Below are 13,800 nucleotides of genomic sequence, written 5' to 3' on the forward strand. Positions count from 1 at the left end.
AAAATTATTTCATTAAGAGTTATGTTGGTAAATTTAATTATGATACTAATTATTAAATTAAATTAAGCATTTATAAAAAAAAAACTTATATTAAAGAGAACTTCAAGTAAATGCGACATACTCAATTTTGTCTCTTAATAGGACAATTTAGTTTTGTTATACTACTTATAATTTTAGAAAGGTAATATTTATATTGAAAAGCTTAATTAACTTTTATTTTATTGATTGACAAGACTTTCTCTAATTGGATGTATTACAATATTTTATATGGGATAGCTAATTTTAGAAATAAAGATTATTTGTAGAATTTACAAGCATGTTAAAATTTTAATTCTTTTTTTGAACGTAAGGATTGCATGAAGATAAAATGATATATTGATGAGGAAAGAACCAAATATTATGTCTAATATATTGGTTGGTTATTTCACCTTAAATTCATATTTACTAAGATAATTTTCACTACAGGACATAGCTTGATTTGTACTAAGAAATAAACAACAAAAAATTTACTTCCAAATCCACTCACACTTACCTTTAAATTCACTCAAATAAACAATAAAAATTTTATCTTTAATTCTTTTCAAATTCATTCAATCACTCCCCCAAATCCATAAATGAACAAAGCCTAAGAGAGGTGTTGGTAACTTCAATTTTTTTTCACATATATAAAGTAATATATAAATAAAAATTATGTTTAAAATTTTTAATATATTATATATTTTGTCTTTCCAAAAATTTTGAACATTTTCTTTACACTCACAAAGCACTTTTTTTAAGATTAGTGACTGTTTTAGTATATTGAAATGTCAAACTTTTTTTTAAATTAAAATGTTTGAAACTTGTGTCAAAATATATTTATAGAATTTGTAACGTTTTATTTATTTATTATAATTGTGTATTTATTAAACTTTAATTTTGTATATATATTTTTTTAAATTGTTTGGTAGAATTCCAAAATTGTCTTTATGTATATATATTTAATGTGTATAATAAGAAAAAATAAATGGGAATCATTACAATAAACAATATTTATCCATTTTAATATGTTTGGTTTTATCATATTATATTATATTATGAGTTATGTTAATTGTAAATTTAATATAACTTTATAGATTATTCTCATCTTATCTTTAAATCTTTTCTTATAATTTATAGTCATAATAATTCACATATCCCTTGAGTTAATTCAATTAAAAATCTATATTTGTTATTTTAATTTAATTTTATCTCAATTTTTTTTAAATGGAGAAATTTTATTCTTCTCCAAATTAAGTCCAAATTCAATTTTTATATAAATTTTATACTAATATTTTTATTAAAATTCATATTTTTATTAAATATTTCTTGAACTATTTTAAAACTAATTCTAACTATACTATTATAATATAATAATTAGATTTATGTTTGATTTTTTCTCCCATAAAAGATAAGGGTTAGATTTAGTTTAAAAAATGAAGAATGTTTCCTTTAATGTTAAACAAACTTTAATTCTAAACCAACTCTAACCCTAAATCAATTCTAATCCTATTTTTTTATGGGTAGAAAAATCAAACATAATTCAATAACTATATTATAATAATATACTTCAAGTTGATTTAAAAAATAATTTCAAGAATATTTAGTAAAATTGTAAATTTTAATAAAATATCATTATAATATTGATATAAAAATTAAATATGGTGTCAATTTGCAATTTGAAAGGGACAAAATTGTTCTATTTTTTTAAAAAAAGAAACTCGATTGAATCAAAATAAAAATAAATTGAATATAAAACATTGACACGTAGTATTGACATCAACATGTGACATTGACATTGATACGTGACACTAGTATTATCACGTAACATGCTGACTTAACATTTGTATAATTATGTTTTAAATTTAAAAAAAGAAACAAAAATCACGACATGTGACCTACCCTGTTTAAACAACTTATAAAAAAAACTAAATAGATAAAAACTCATTAAAAAATTAAGACTACATTGAACTAATAAAACAAAAATATAAACTGAATTACTATTTAGACATTTTTTTAATTATATTTCTTACTTTTTATTTTTATTTTTATTTTTTCTATAACTATCTTTTTATCACTTTCTTTGTATTTTTCTTTCATCAATTATAAAAAAGTGAAAGTATTCATGATGGAAAAAAAATCTAAATATATTATACATAAAACAAGAACAATACATTTACCTATGATGTATTCAAGGTTTATACCAAAAGGCTTATACCAACCAACTCCATAATATTTATCCCTTTAATAAAACATCTTAAGAAAATATCTCGAACAAAACTATGCTCTGACAGACTTTAGTGCAGTTGACTGGCTATGCCACGAGAACAATGAGAACCACGAGAACATGTACACAACAACCAGCAACCAAAGAAAGTTTATAGAAGCAGCGAAGCAACTAAGGAAACACAAGGAAGTAATTAGACAAGCAAGGAAGGAAACACAAAGGAAAGGAAGAAAGGAACAAGAAGAAAAAACTTAAAGAAAGCTTAGTTTTGCACGAAAGAAAGAAGGAGATGAATATCAAACATTCTATATCGGTTATAATGACTAATCAATATAAAAAGTATTCTCCAATATTTCATTTTTGTCAAGGTGTCACTTTCTATACCGATTTTAGGTCTAATTGGTATAGACAAGCATCTTTTTATATCAGTATAAAAAGCTTTGTAATTTATTTACAAGTTTGCCACTACACCTTTTTATATCGATTTTAGGTTCAATCAGTATAGAAAAACTTTTTTTATTTATGATATTGTCACCACATCACTTTATATACTTAAAGAATTTCAATTCATAAATTGTCGCTATAAAGAGTTCATTAGTAGTAAAGTAATCTATTGTGCAATTATTCGTACTTGCTCTAAGATGCTTGGAATCATGCTACAAAGGTTTGGTCCACCTTAATCTTCAAAGTTGATTCCAAGTTTGTTCACTCAAAAATAAAATGTTACTACTCATGTTAAAAATGATCTCATTCTCGTATCTTCGAATTTGAACCTAAGGAACTAATGTGATTCTAAAAAAAGTATTAAGAGATATATTTGTAATCAAATATAACAAAATATCATATAAACGGTTTAATATTCTTTTAAGAAGTTTTACATGACCATTAAATAGTGACGTATATCTCCAAATCTCACAAATTAATATAAGAATCCAAAACTATATAAGTTGAAATTTTTCAAATTGGTACAATTCTTTATTTTAAAATACATCTTGATTATAATTGTGGGTTACTTTAATTTGAAAATATAATTATACACAATATTAATACTGATATATTATATTCGTACATTAAATAGATTAAATTGGGCTTAATTAAGTTTTACAAGGCTAAATATATTACTAATCTTTAATTGAAGTATATTGTGAAATGGGGATACATGTGAATACAAATAATGAAATGATTTAATGATCTATAATTTTTGAACACTTTAGCATAAAATGTATTTTAAAGACGTGGACATAACTTATATAAACATATTCAAGAATTAAATCGAAATAAAATACATGAAGAAAATGTGTGGCGGCAAAAGCATTCGCGGTCTCTCCACGCTGTTGGCATTTCTTCTAGTACCACATGTAACCTGTCAGTTCCCTTCGAATGCGACACGACAGACAGGACCCACCACACCACTCTCCTCTGGCGGCTATTCTTTTCTTTCTTACTTTCATTCTTTTTAAGTAATCACTCAACTCACCTTCAATCTCGAATCTCGATCTCACTCCTCAGACTCTCTCACCTTAGACCCTTGCAGAGCATGACTTCAGCACACACGTGTATATATATATAGCTTACCTGTGATAGTTCTAACAAAGACAAATCTGGAGCAATTTTCTAAACCTACAAACACTATTGTTAATTGTTTATTCATCCAACTCATTATTCTTTTGACCAAATACCATCTCGTGCATATTTTATTATATCCGCCGACGGTCACGACAAAATACTTGTTTGAATTTCTCCCACAGATCCAGACTCACCATTCATTCCCCGGCTGCCTCATCTTTAAGTCGTTGGTCTTTGTTGAAATTCAATACAGCACGCGACAATTGTTGCCCACAATCATAAAAATCCATAAATATATATATAACACAACATTAAGTTACAATTCGCCATAACAAAACATATCGCACATATATATATCTTCATAGTCGATCAGTTTGTGATCACAACTCAAACAGTTCAATCATTTGCATCGTAACTAGAAAACAGAAAAGCAAAAGCACTTTTACTAAATTTTTGACGACGTTCTCATCATGGAAGCCTATTCTGGTTCTTTTTCCTCATCCAACTCTTCATACTTGACCCAAAACCCTGATGAATCCAAGGGGCTGAAGCTAGTGTACCCTCTTCAGTCTCACAATTCCTGGCTCCATTCCGTGAGGAAGCCATCGGCAAAGCCCAGGAAGAAGGCACCAGTGGCACCGATGCCACCGACACCGGCCAAAGTGTACAAAGTAGACGCTATAAACTTCCGAGACGTGGTTCAGCAGCTCACAGGTGGACCCGAGCACCAGCCCCAGCCACGTCAACAACAGCTTCTTCAAAGCAACGTCGCACGTGCTGGCACTTCCCTTTGCGTTCCTAATGTGCCCCAGAAGCAAAATGAAGCAAGCGGAGACACGAGCACTAAATGGTACCAGGACTTTGGAATGAATTTGCTCTCACCAACTTCTTATAGTTCCTTCTGTTTCTTTCCTCTTTTGAGCCCAAGAGATGTCACCAGTTTGGAAGCGGGGAAGGTTCTTTAGGACTTTTACCAGTAATTTCTTCACACCATTCTATATATGCTATTCATATGTACTCCTATTCCATTATCTACTTCATTTTTTTTTGTTGTTACTGTTATCACATCATCCATCCATCTTCAATCTTCAACTTTTATGGGCGTAGTCAAGTGCCAACAATATAACAAACTAACTAACTGTTACCGTCCCTTTAGTGTGAGCTTATGTACCTTGATTGTCTCTATATCTCTTTTGTTTCATCCAAAATGTTGTCTTTATTACCTTCAAAGCAAAGGAAGCTGGCTTGTTATGATATTGGCTTGTTCTATTGATAAAGTATCGTTTGATCAAAAGTTATCCTAATCGACTATATTACAAGTAAATAATTCAAATTAACTTGCAAAGCTAATCTTAATCAGAGGTGAATGTCTAATAATGAAACTTATGTCTGGTTAAATTCTAGAGTACTTGTTTTGAATAAAGTGTGGGAATTTAGTGATGTAATATGATGTTCCATTTCATTGTGGAAGGATCATACTATATAATATGCAAAAGAAAAAGAGCACTATTTCGGTACCTTTTTATTCTTTTTCTCAAAAAATCAATGAAAACATGTCATATATAATTATATTAAACGATTTGGCACTATTTTATTATATCATATGACTCGTTCAACCCACTGCTTGTTTTGTTGGAGGTATTAGAGAAAATACTGACATTGGTAGGAAGAACTCCCTCCCAGGTATGGTGAATGGTATCTCTTCGTCTTCCAGATGGTTTGACGGTCAGACTATAATAATACTTCATCGTTTAAAATAATATATATGTCAAGCTTTTATTGATTTTACATGAAAGGTATTAAAATTCTTTTTTTTAAAAGGGCACCAAAGTGACGAAAAAAATATGATAAGTTACCATCTAACTTTTTTCTCTTACTTCCAATTTATAACTCCTTTTAATAATAAAAATATAATATTTAATCAATAAAAATAAACATAAAAAAATTGAAATGGAATCATATTATCCGTTTTTACCGTGTTACTCCATTTCTAGTTTCATAATTTTCATCAAAGCCAAACTTTTTGTATGATTGATTTAAATTTTAACTATAAATATTTTTTAGTTTAAATTTAATTAAGTTGAATAAGATGCTTTATAGAATTTCTATGTGTTCTTAGACTATATACATGTTTAAGAAATTAATTTTAATGTTCTGGGCAATCGTGTTCATTGGTTAGAATATTCGTAGATGGAATTGTTTATCTCCATTGAGGAGATAGCGGAAAATTGTGATGAACAGATATTTAATGCATTATCCATACACATACTCGTTTATGATTTCTATACATATGAATTGATTCCTATATAGTCAACAAAAAAGACAATCCGTGTGTATTGCACACGTGCGGTAACTAATATACTTACAATGATCTGTGATTATCGATCATCTAAAGAGAATGATATGTACACTAGTTATTTAAGGGGGCGGAAATTATTGGTGAGGCACTCCAGCTGAGACCATAGCATGCTTCCAAAAGAAAGTTTTGGTCTAACCTGTGAACTACTCTTGCTCTCATGCATGCTACTTCTACTGCATGATGATAACATAGGTTTGGGGACACTATAGGGTGAGATGTAATTTGCAATAACGGAACCGCCAGTCTGTATTCTCAACAACTCTTGTATATTCGGGTTTACGTCTTCACCTGAACAATTTGTAAGATAGAATGATCCTATTGCTGTCTCACCCTCTACTCCTATTTCCACCTTTGCTATTGATAATCCATTCTCACGAATCACACGCGTCACCTTTGAGAGAAGTCCAATTCTGTTTTCAGTGCGAATCTCCACCTTCAATCCCTGCTCCAATACAAACATATCCTCTTTTACTACTTCTATTACCCTTATGTTTTCTTACTAGATAAATAAATAAATAAAAGTCTTTCACGGGACATACATGCGAGACTCTGCGCTCTAGGGCAGCGATTAAACACAGGGCCAGCTTTTCTCTCTCGCTTTCATTCTCCAAAACCAAACTACCTTTTCGTCTTACGAAGTACTCCTGCGTCACATGTCCACTAACAATCAATCACCTCTAACATAGCAAAAGTCTATATATTATTTCAGATCATTATGCTTTCTTCCTTTAAGCATAACACAAGGGATATATGCATAGATACATCTCTGGTATTGCCTATATATCTATATATTTATAACATCATATTATTTATCATGCTGCTATTCACTTTGTTTTACTGTAAGTACCGAATAGAATTTAAAGTGTAAGCATGTTTTGCGCAATAGAAAAAGAAGTACCTGGTCGGCCATGGAGGTGTTGGAGCTAACGGCGGCGTGAAACACCTCGTACTGCATGTCGGTGAGGACGCAGACAGTATCAAACAGAAGCTTAGGGCGGTCCCTGCTCCTCACGTTCACCACCCAGTACCCTTTCTCTGCGTACCTACACACCGACACCTCTATCCCCTCATGTCCATTTTCCTTTTCGCTCTGGCATGCGCCGGACCTCTCGTAGTCCCCGTCGGCGTACATCATCTGGTGGAGTCGCCGCTCCGTATGGTCGCACCCAGCGGCCAAGCTCCTCAGCCTCAGCCTCACTCTTTTCTTCTCCTCCTCCCCGTCTTGGGCCTTGACCACATTCTGGAGCTCGTCCTGCAAGTGGGCCAAACTTTCCGCGTCGTGGATCGGCCCAAGTTTGTTTGCGTCCTCCACATAGATAATGCAGGCCGCCCTTTCGTTGTGGGTCCAGGCCGTTGCGGAGCTGACGTTGAAGCCCAACCCCAGTAGAGCAGTTGATATATCTACAAACAGGCCTGGTTGGTCCCTCGTGGTCAACTCTATGGCAAAGTTCGACGCTGACACCGACACTTTAGATCCTGGTAGTTCATTGCAACTTCGGAGCTCTATGTCGCTTGAAATTCCTTTGCTGCTTCTAGCTTCACACAGAGCCTGTAAAATCACTTACTGTTAGATTAATCATATAATTTAGTCCATCAAAGTGTTGTGTAAAAATATATAAAAAACAATGAAATTGGTTTTGATATATACTCAAAACATTATCAGTCCAGTATGTAGAAAATATAGAAAAGAAGTTATAATGATGAAAAATAAATTAATGATGATCATTTTGAAGCATAACAAAATCGAGAAATTTTAAATTAAATAAAATGTTGAAAGTAGGTTGTAAAGTTGAGATTAGGAGACAAAGAGAGAGGTGGTGACCTGTTGAATGTAATGGACGAGGCCTTTGTCAGTAAGCTTGTGTCCAAACTGATCCGTCACGTGGAACGCTGCAACATTCAGTCAACAATGACCCATCAGGAGGCTATTTCATTCATGCTTACATTATACACAATATTATAATATATAAAAAGTAATCTTATAAATTATGGTTCGTATATTAACTAATACATCACATCTGGTTCGTTAGTCTTTCATATTGCAAAATAAAATTAAGTTAAATAAATTTAATTGGGTCAGGCCTAAATCAATTTTTATTATTATTTTGGGAAATACTTTTACCTTAATGGGTAACATATCCTGCCTTAGGAAGATAAATCCACTCACACACACCACTATTACCATTGCGGTGATAGATTTCCCTTTCCTGCTTCTACGAGCTTATTCTTTTAAGGAGACTAAAAAAGAGAGAGAAATCTTCCTTGTTCAAAGTTTCAAGGAATAAAATAAGTGATAAATATTTTGTTGATGGTACTTAATTCTTCCTTGTAAAATCATGTTCTCTTTTTCTAACATTATTTACTATGATCAAGAACAATGAACCACACTGAAGAAAAATATGTGTACATCTATAGTTGCGCCCACTAAAAAAGGGTTCTACGAAGTTGTGCTGGTGGCAGCCATAAATAATACAAGGAACTAGTTTCTAGGAGAGACAAAGCTATAATATTATATATGAGAAGTTTTACATTTTCAGGAAAATGTATGGAGGGGTAGAAAATTTTCAATAATTTCTTTTTCCAAATAAGATATATGGAGATTAATGTGTCCCAACATTTTAGCAAGAACTCAAGAGATTTTTTAAGAAAAAAAAGTTGAAAAGCAATTTAAGAAAAAGGTGGGAGGAAGAGAATAGATTTCTCTTTTTTAATTCAACTAGAGTTATGTATTTGAACTATAGTGAGTGAGTCCTAATCTATATATGAATAAGTTTCCTTTTAGGAAAATGTAGGGATAAAAAAAATTAACTTAAATTCTTCCAAAATTCTTTTTCCAAATTTCATTTTCAAAATTCATTTTAAAGTAGGTTAGAATCATAGGAAAGTGAATTTGGAATATAAGATTTAAATTAACTTTTAAAAATAATACCTTTTGTTTGAGTCATATATCGAGACAAACCGTTTTGGGGTTGAAGGACAAAACTCGTCAGCTTAGGTTAAAGGTCAAATGGTGTTGTTTCAGACGGAAATTTTCTTGGGGTTGAAGGACAAGACTGGTCAACTTAGGTCAAAGGTCAAATAGTGTCGTTTTAGATGAAAAATTAAGATGTATTGTATCAGTCTATGACTCGACACAGGTTGACCCAGACTAAAAGTCGAGACGAAGCAAAAATTGATACATGTTGGCTTAGACCTAAGGTCGAGACGCTTCATTTCAGATGAAAATTTAAAAACGGTTCTAGTGAACCGAAGGTTGGAGCTGAGCTCACTAAGACCAAAAATCGATACAAACCAATATGAATTTAAGGTCAAGATGGGTTGGCTCAAGCTAAAAATCAAGACAAGTCGACCCATGTCGAAGGTCTAGACGAACCTATTCGGGCTTATGGTTGAGAAGGGATAACCTGGGTTGAAGGTCAACATGGGTCCCAGCCTAAATTTGGCCAACATTCGATTGAGTTTTCCTTGGTCCGACTCGACCTAGCTGAAATTTCAGCCAAGTTAGCCTTGACAAAATTTTGACCGACTCGACCTAGCTGAAATTTGACCAAATTTGACCAAGACTGCCCTTGCATGTATTTGGCCAAATTCAACTTTCACCCAACCTAAATTTGGTCTCACTAAGATAAAGGTCAAGACAGTTGGCTTGGACTGTAAGTCAGGACTAGTGTGATCGAAGATGAAGGTCAAGACTACTCGACCCAGGCTAGGTAGAATGTTGACTCAAACTAACCTGGACTGAAGTTTGTAAAGAGTCAACCTGGGAAGAAGGTCGAGATGAGCTGGCCCTAGCTAAAGGTTAACCTTGGCCAGTTTGGCTAAAGGACGAGACAAGCCTATTCATATTGGAAGTTGAGATGAGTCGTCATATTTATATTTAAAAAAAGAGTTAAACATGTTTTTAGTTCTTGAACTTTTATGTGAAATTAGAATTCGTTTGTATATGAAACTTTGATACATTTTGGTCTCTAAACTTTAAAAATGAATAGTTATAATTTTTTTAACCCATATATGTTAAAAAACATTTATGTGATAAACACGTTGTATGCTAGTATTTTGATTGTTTTTATTATTTTACATGTTCTTGTTTCAATGTTAGCTTTAAAACGTGTTTAATATGTTAAAAAATTAATGTAATTGGATTGAAACTATATTCATTTAGTTTTAAAATTTTAGAACTAAAATGAATTAAAATTTTAAGAAATGACAAATTCCAAATTTGTGTAAAGTTTAGAAACTAAGAAGATACTCAACCCTTAATTTTTTTTTTTCATGTTTAAAAGTAAACTTGATGGAATTACCACAAAACTTTTACGAAGATTTTAGGTATGTGCAATGAAAAACTTTTTTATTCTTTAACTTTTTTGTCCTACCCAAGACCATACCCTGTGTGATGGGCCAATTGACACATCTAATTTGAACCTAATAAATTTCTCTTTCCCATTTTCCTCTCAGCAATTTTTGAATAAAACATTTTTTAAAGGATCATATTTTTAAAATAAATGAGATATTTTGTGATAAAATAGATTGTTTTTGAGAAAAAAGAATTACAAATATTAAAATTTTATAATTTTGTGAGAAAAATGAGTAAAACCAAAAACATTTCAAAAAGTCTCATATAAAGAAAGTAAAAGATTTAAATTATTTTTAATTAGAATTATATGATAAAGGATTAAGAGGTTGTAGGTACAATTATGTGGTTAACAAAATATTAACTATTAACATTTATCTATTAAAAAACAAAATTAATCAATGTTACCTTTATTAACACGTTTAGAAGTGAACTTATAAACTATGAATTGGCCTAGTCGATGTGGAACTCCGATAGCGGCCCGATAGGAGGTGAAACAATATGTCCAACAAACAACAAATATCACTAGGATGAGAGTTGCTCCCTCCACCACCCCAAGTGTTCCCTACACCTCTTCACTATTTTTTTTTGTTTCAAAAATACCCTAAGTTAATTTAACTTTTACCATTTAATTTTATTTACTTTTTTAAAACTCTAAATCTCCCTACACCCCTTCACTTTTATCTTTTTCTAATTGCAAACAAACTACTTTTTGGTATCACAAAGAGTTGTGTTTAAACTGTTATCAACAAAATAAAACTAACTAATGTCAAACTTGTCAACTTTAAAATAATGACTAGATAGTAGCAATAGTTCAATAGTTCAGTTGTAAGAGAATGACTAATAACAATAGTTATTTGTATCGTAACACATTTTTCTGGTCTAAATATATTATCTCTACTGCTCAACCATGTTTCCGTATCCATGACCTTAGCTTTTAAAAAAATCTAAAATTATTTTGTTGGTGTTGCTGCTGCCTGAACCATGGAAGCCTTCGCTGCCTTCTCTCTCTACACGCAAACACCTTTTTGGGTTTTATCTAAGATACCAGTTGTAATACTTATCCCTGCCTATGATAAGTCTTACTCTTAATATTATATGATATCTTGCTGAGAATTAAGGAGTGCATGTTTGATGGCCATGGAGAGTGCGTTTCCGAATCAGATAGAGTCTTTGGAAAATGGGTTTGATTTCACATGTGATTTCCGATTGAATGGAGAAATCGTTTGTGAGATGTGGCAAAGGTTAATATAAATGAAAATTGGCTTGATGCTCGTTATCTATGCAGATGTCGACATCCGTTGATATCCGTTTAAATATGACTGAAGGGTAAAATAGGAATAAAGAGGTGCTAGGAGCACTGTGTGGTGGTGCAGGGAGTAACTCTCCACTAGAATAGACTATAACCATGACTCTGATACCATATTAGAAGTGAACTTTAAGCCTAACTCTACCTCACAAAACCAGCTTGTAGAGTGAGGTTTGCACTCACTTATAAACTATGAATTAACCTTATTTCTAGTCGATATGAGACTTCTAACAAGCTATATATTCTTATTGATGTCATACATAATTTTTTTGTTGACACCTCATCAATTGAGATTGTTTTTGATTGATGTTAATATTATTTTTCAATTAATATCGACCAAAATGATTTTTTTTAACGTTGGTCAATGTTATTATTTATGGACTAACATTATTGTGAGTAAAATTGATGAGTACTATTTTACAAATGTCAATGCTTATTTTTCTATCAAAGATAAAGTGAAACTACATTAAATCGTTTTAAGTCAAAGATTTTTAGTTGATATTGATAGAAAGTTAATTTTTCGATGAAAAATAATAGAATTATTTTTCATAAATATTGACAAATGTTATTTTTTGGTCCATATTAGTTAATGTTTTGATTACTAGCTAGTGTTGATAGGATTATATTTGTGTGTGCAAATATTATTTAAAAAGTAGGCTAAAGAAAAAATGTTAGCTAATGACATTCAAAATAATCACTATCAATGTTATATAAATTATTATAGTTGATGTTAGGGGAAAAATATCTCAACAAACATCAATTAAGAAAAAATATGTTAAACCTTAATTCAAGAATGTTGTGAACTTCAGCTAAAAATTAACTTTTTATTTTAAAAATGGTTATATATGGAAAATAACAGAATTACAGAAAATAAGGATTAACGTTGGCATGCAAATAACAAAAAAGTGCAGAGCGTGTGGAAAGGGAGGCATACTGACCATCCATTAACCATCCACCATCAGAAGAAATGTATGATTTGGAAATGATGAGATCAAGCTCTGCCAACACCTGCACCATCTCCAACAATATCCCATGTCTGTTTGCGCTGTCAATCTGTTTCAGAACATCCTCCACAAATTAATATCTACCAATTATCTCTCACCAACACCTATGATTTTGTATTAAGAGAATGGCAACTTGTTAAGCTCTTCCTATAATGCATTCTAACATACTGAAATCTCCCTGTTGGATATGTATCTACACTATCTTTTTAATTACTGCGTTATGCTCAGTGATTCACATCACTATGACTACTAGGGCTGGTTTAAATTCAGTGGCCGAAAGCACATTCAAATTCTACTATAATGAATAATGCCTAACTCATACGGCTCATAATTAAATCTAACCTTCACCACTGTGCAATCGCTGCAGGAATCATTGTCTATACAGACCCTGCTGATATACAACAAGAAACATGTTAAATTAATAGAAGAGAGTGTTATACACAAGATATAGTTATTTATCTTTTAATGGTTTTTGCCTACAAGTTTACCTAAACAGTAAACTGACTTCATTAATCTTATATATAATCTATTTTATGATCCAGACGAATTTAAAATAAGCAACTGTACAACTTGTTTCAGTAGGAAGAAGATTAAGAGATGTTAGAAGGAAAAGTTTAATTAGAACCTGGGTGGATGGATTCTTTCAATGAGCGATTCAATCTCCCTGTCGATGTGAGTCTGGTAAATTATCTCCATCTTACACAAACGAAAAATATTTTAGTTGAATATTGTTCGACGATTTATGGTGGAGTTGTGCATGTATATGTAGAGATTCCCAGGCTGTAGTTAAGAACATTCAACTCAAAACGTAGGCATGGCGAAGAAAGCGCGTATACATAAAAAGAGGATGAGCCAACGTGGCGATAATGGAGCGCTGTTTTTCTTGTTTTCTAAGTGATTACACAGAAACCCAAACAACAAGAAAATGATATATAGTCATTAGATTGGATTGGAACCTTGCCGTCTTAG

The 13,800-nt window shown here is 31.6% G+C and overlaps 2 protein-coding genes across 2 annotated transcripts; one reads left to right on the plus strand and one right to left on the minus strand.

The window, feature by feature from the left end:
- Window positions 1-4,164: 4,164 nt before the first annotated feature.
- LOC124833302 (uncharacterized) lies at window positions 4,165-5,062 on the plus strand. Its single transcript, XM_088114827.1, has one exon. The coding sequence runs from the start codon at window positions 4,279-4,281 to the stop codon at window positions 4,771-4,773; it is 495 nt and encodes a 164-aa protein (XP_087970953.1). The 5' UTR covers window positions 4,165-4,278; the 3' UTR covers window positions 4,774-5,062.
- A 1,019-nt stretch (window positions 5,063-6,081) lies between these two features.
- Window positions 6,082-13,558, minus strand: LOC124833301 (ACT domain-containing protein ACR1-like). Its single transcript, XM_047307747.2, has 7 exons — window positions 13,457-13,558; window positions 13,174-13,219; window positions 12,766-12,880; window positions 7,990-8,057; window positions 7,066-7,716; window positions 6,707-6,811; window positions 6,082-6,609 (listed from the first exon to the last, which is right to left on the minus strand). Exons 1-7 carry the CDS (start codon window positions 13,525-13,527, stop codon window positions 6,223-6,225), a joined length of 1,443 nt encoding a protein of 480 aa, XP_047163703.2. The 5' UTR covers window positions 13,528-13,558; the 3' UTR covers window positions 6,082-6,222.
- Window positions 13,559-13,800: the final 242 nt, after the last annotated feature.

The sequence above is a fragment of the Vigna umbellata genome, chromosome 1 (genome assembly GCF_029865625.1).
Source record: "Vigna umbellata cultivar VRB3 chromosome 1, Vumbellata_1.0, whole genome shotgun sequence".
NCBI lineage: Eukaryota > Viridiplantae > Streptophyta > Magnoliopsida > Fabales > Fabaceae > Vigna > Vigna umbellata.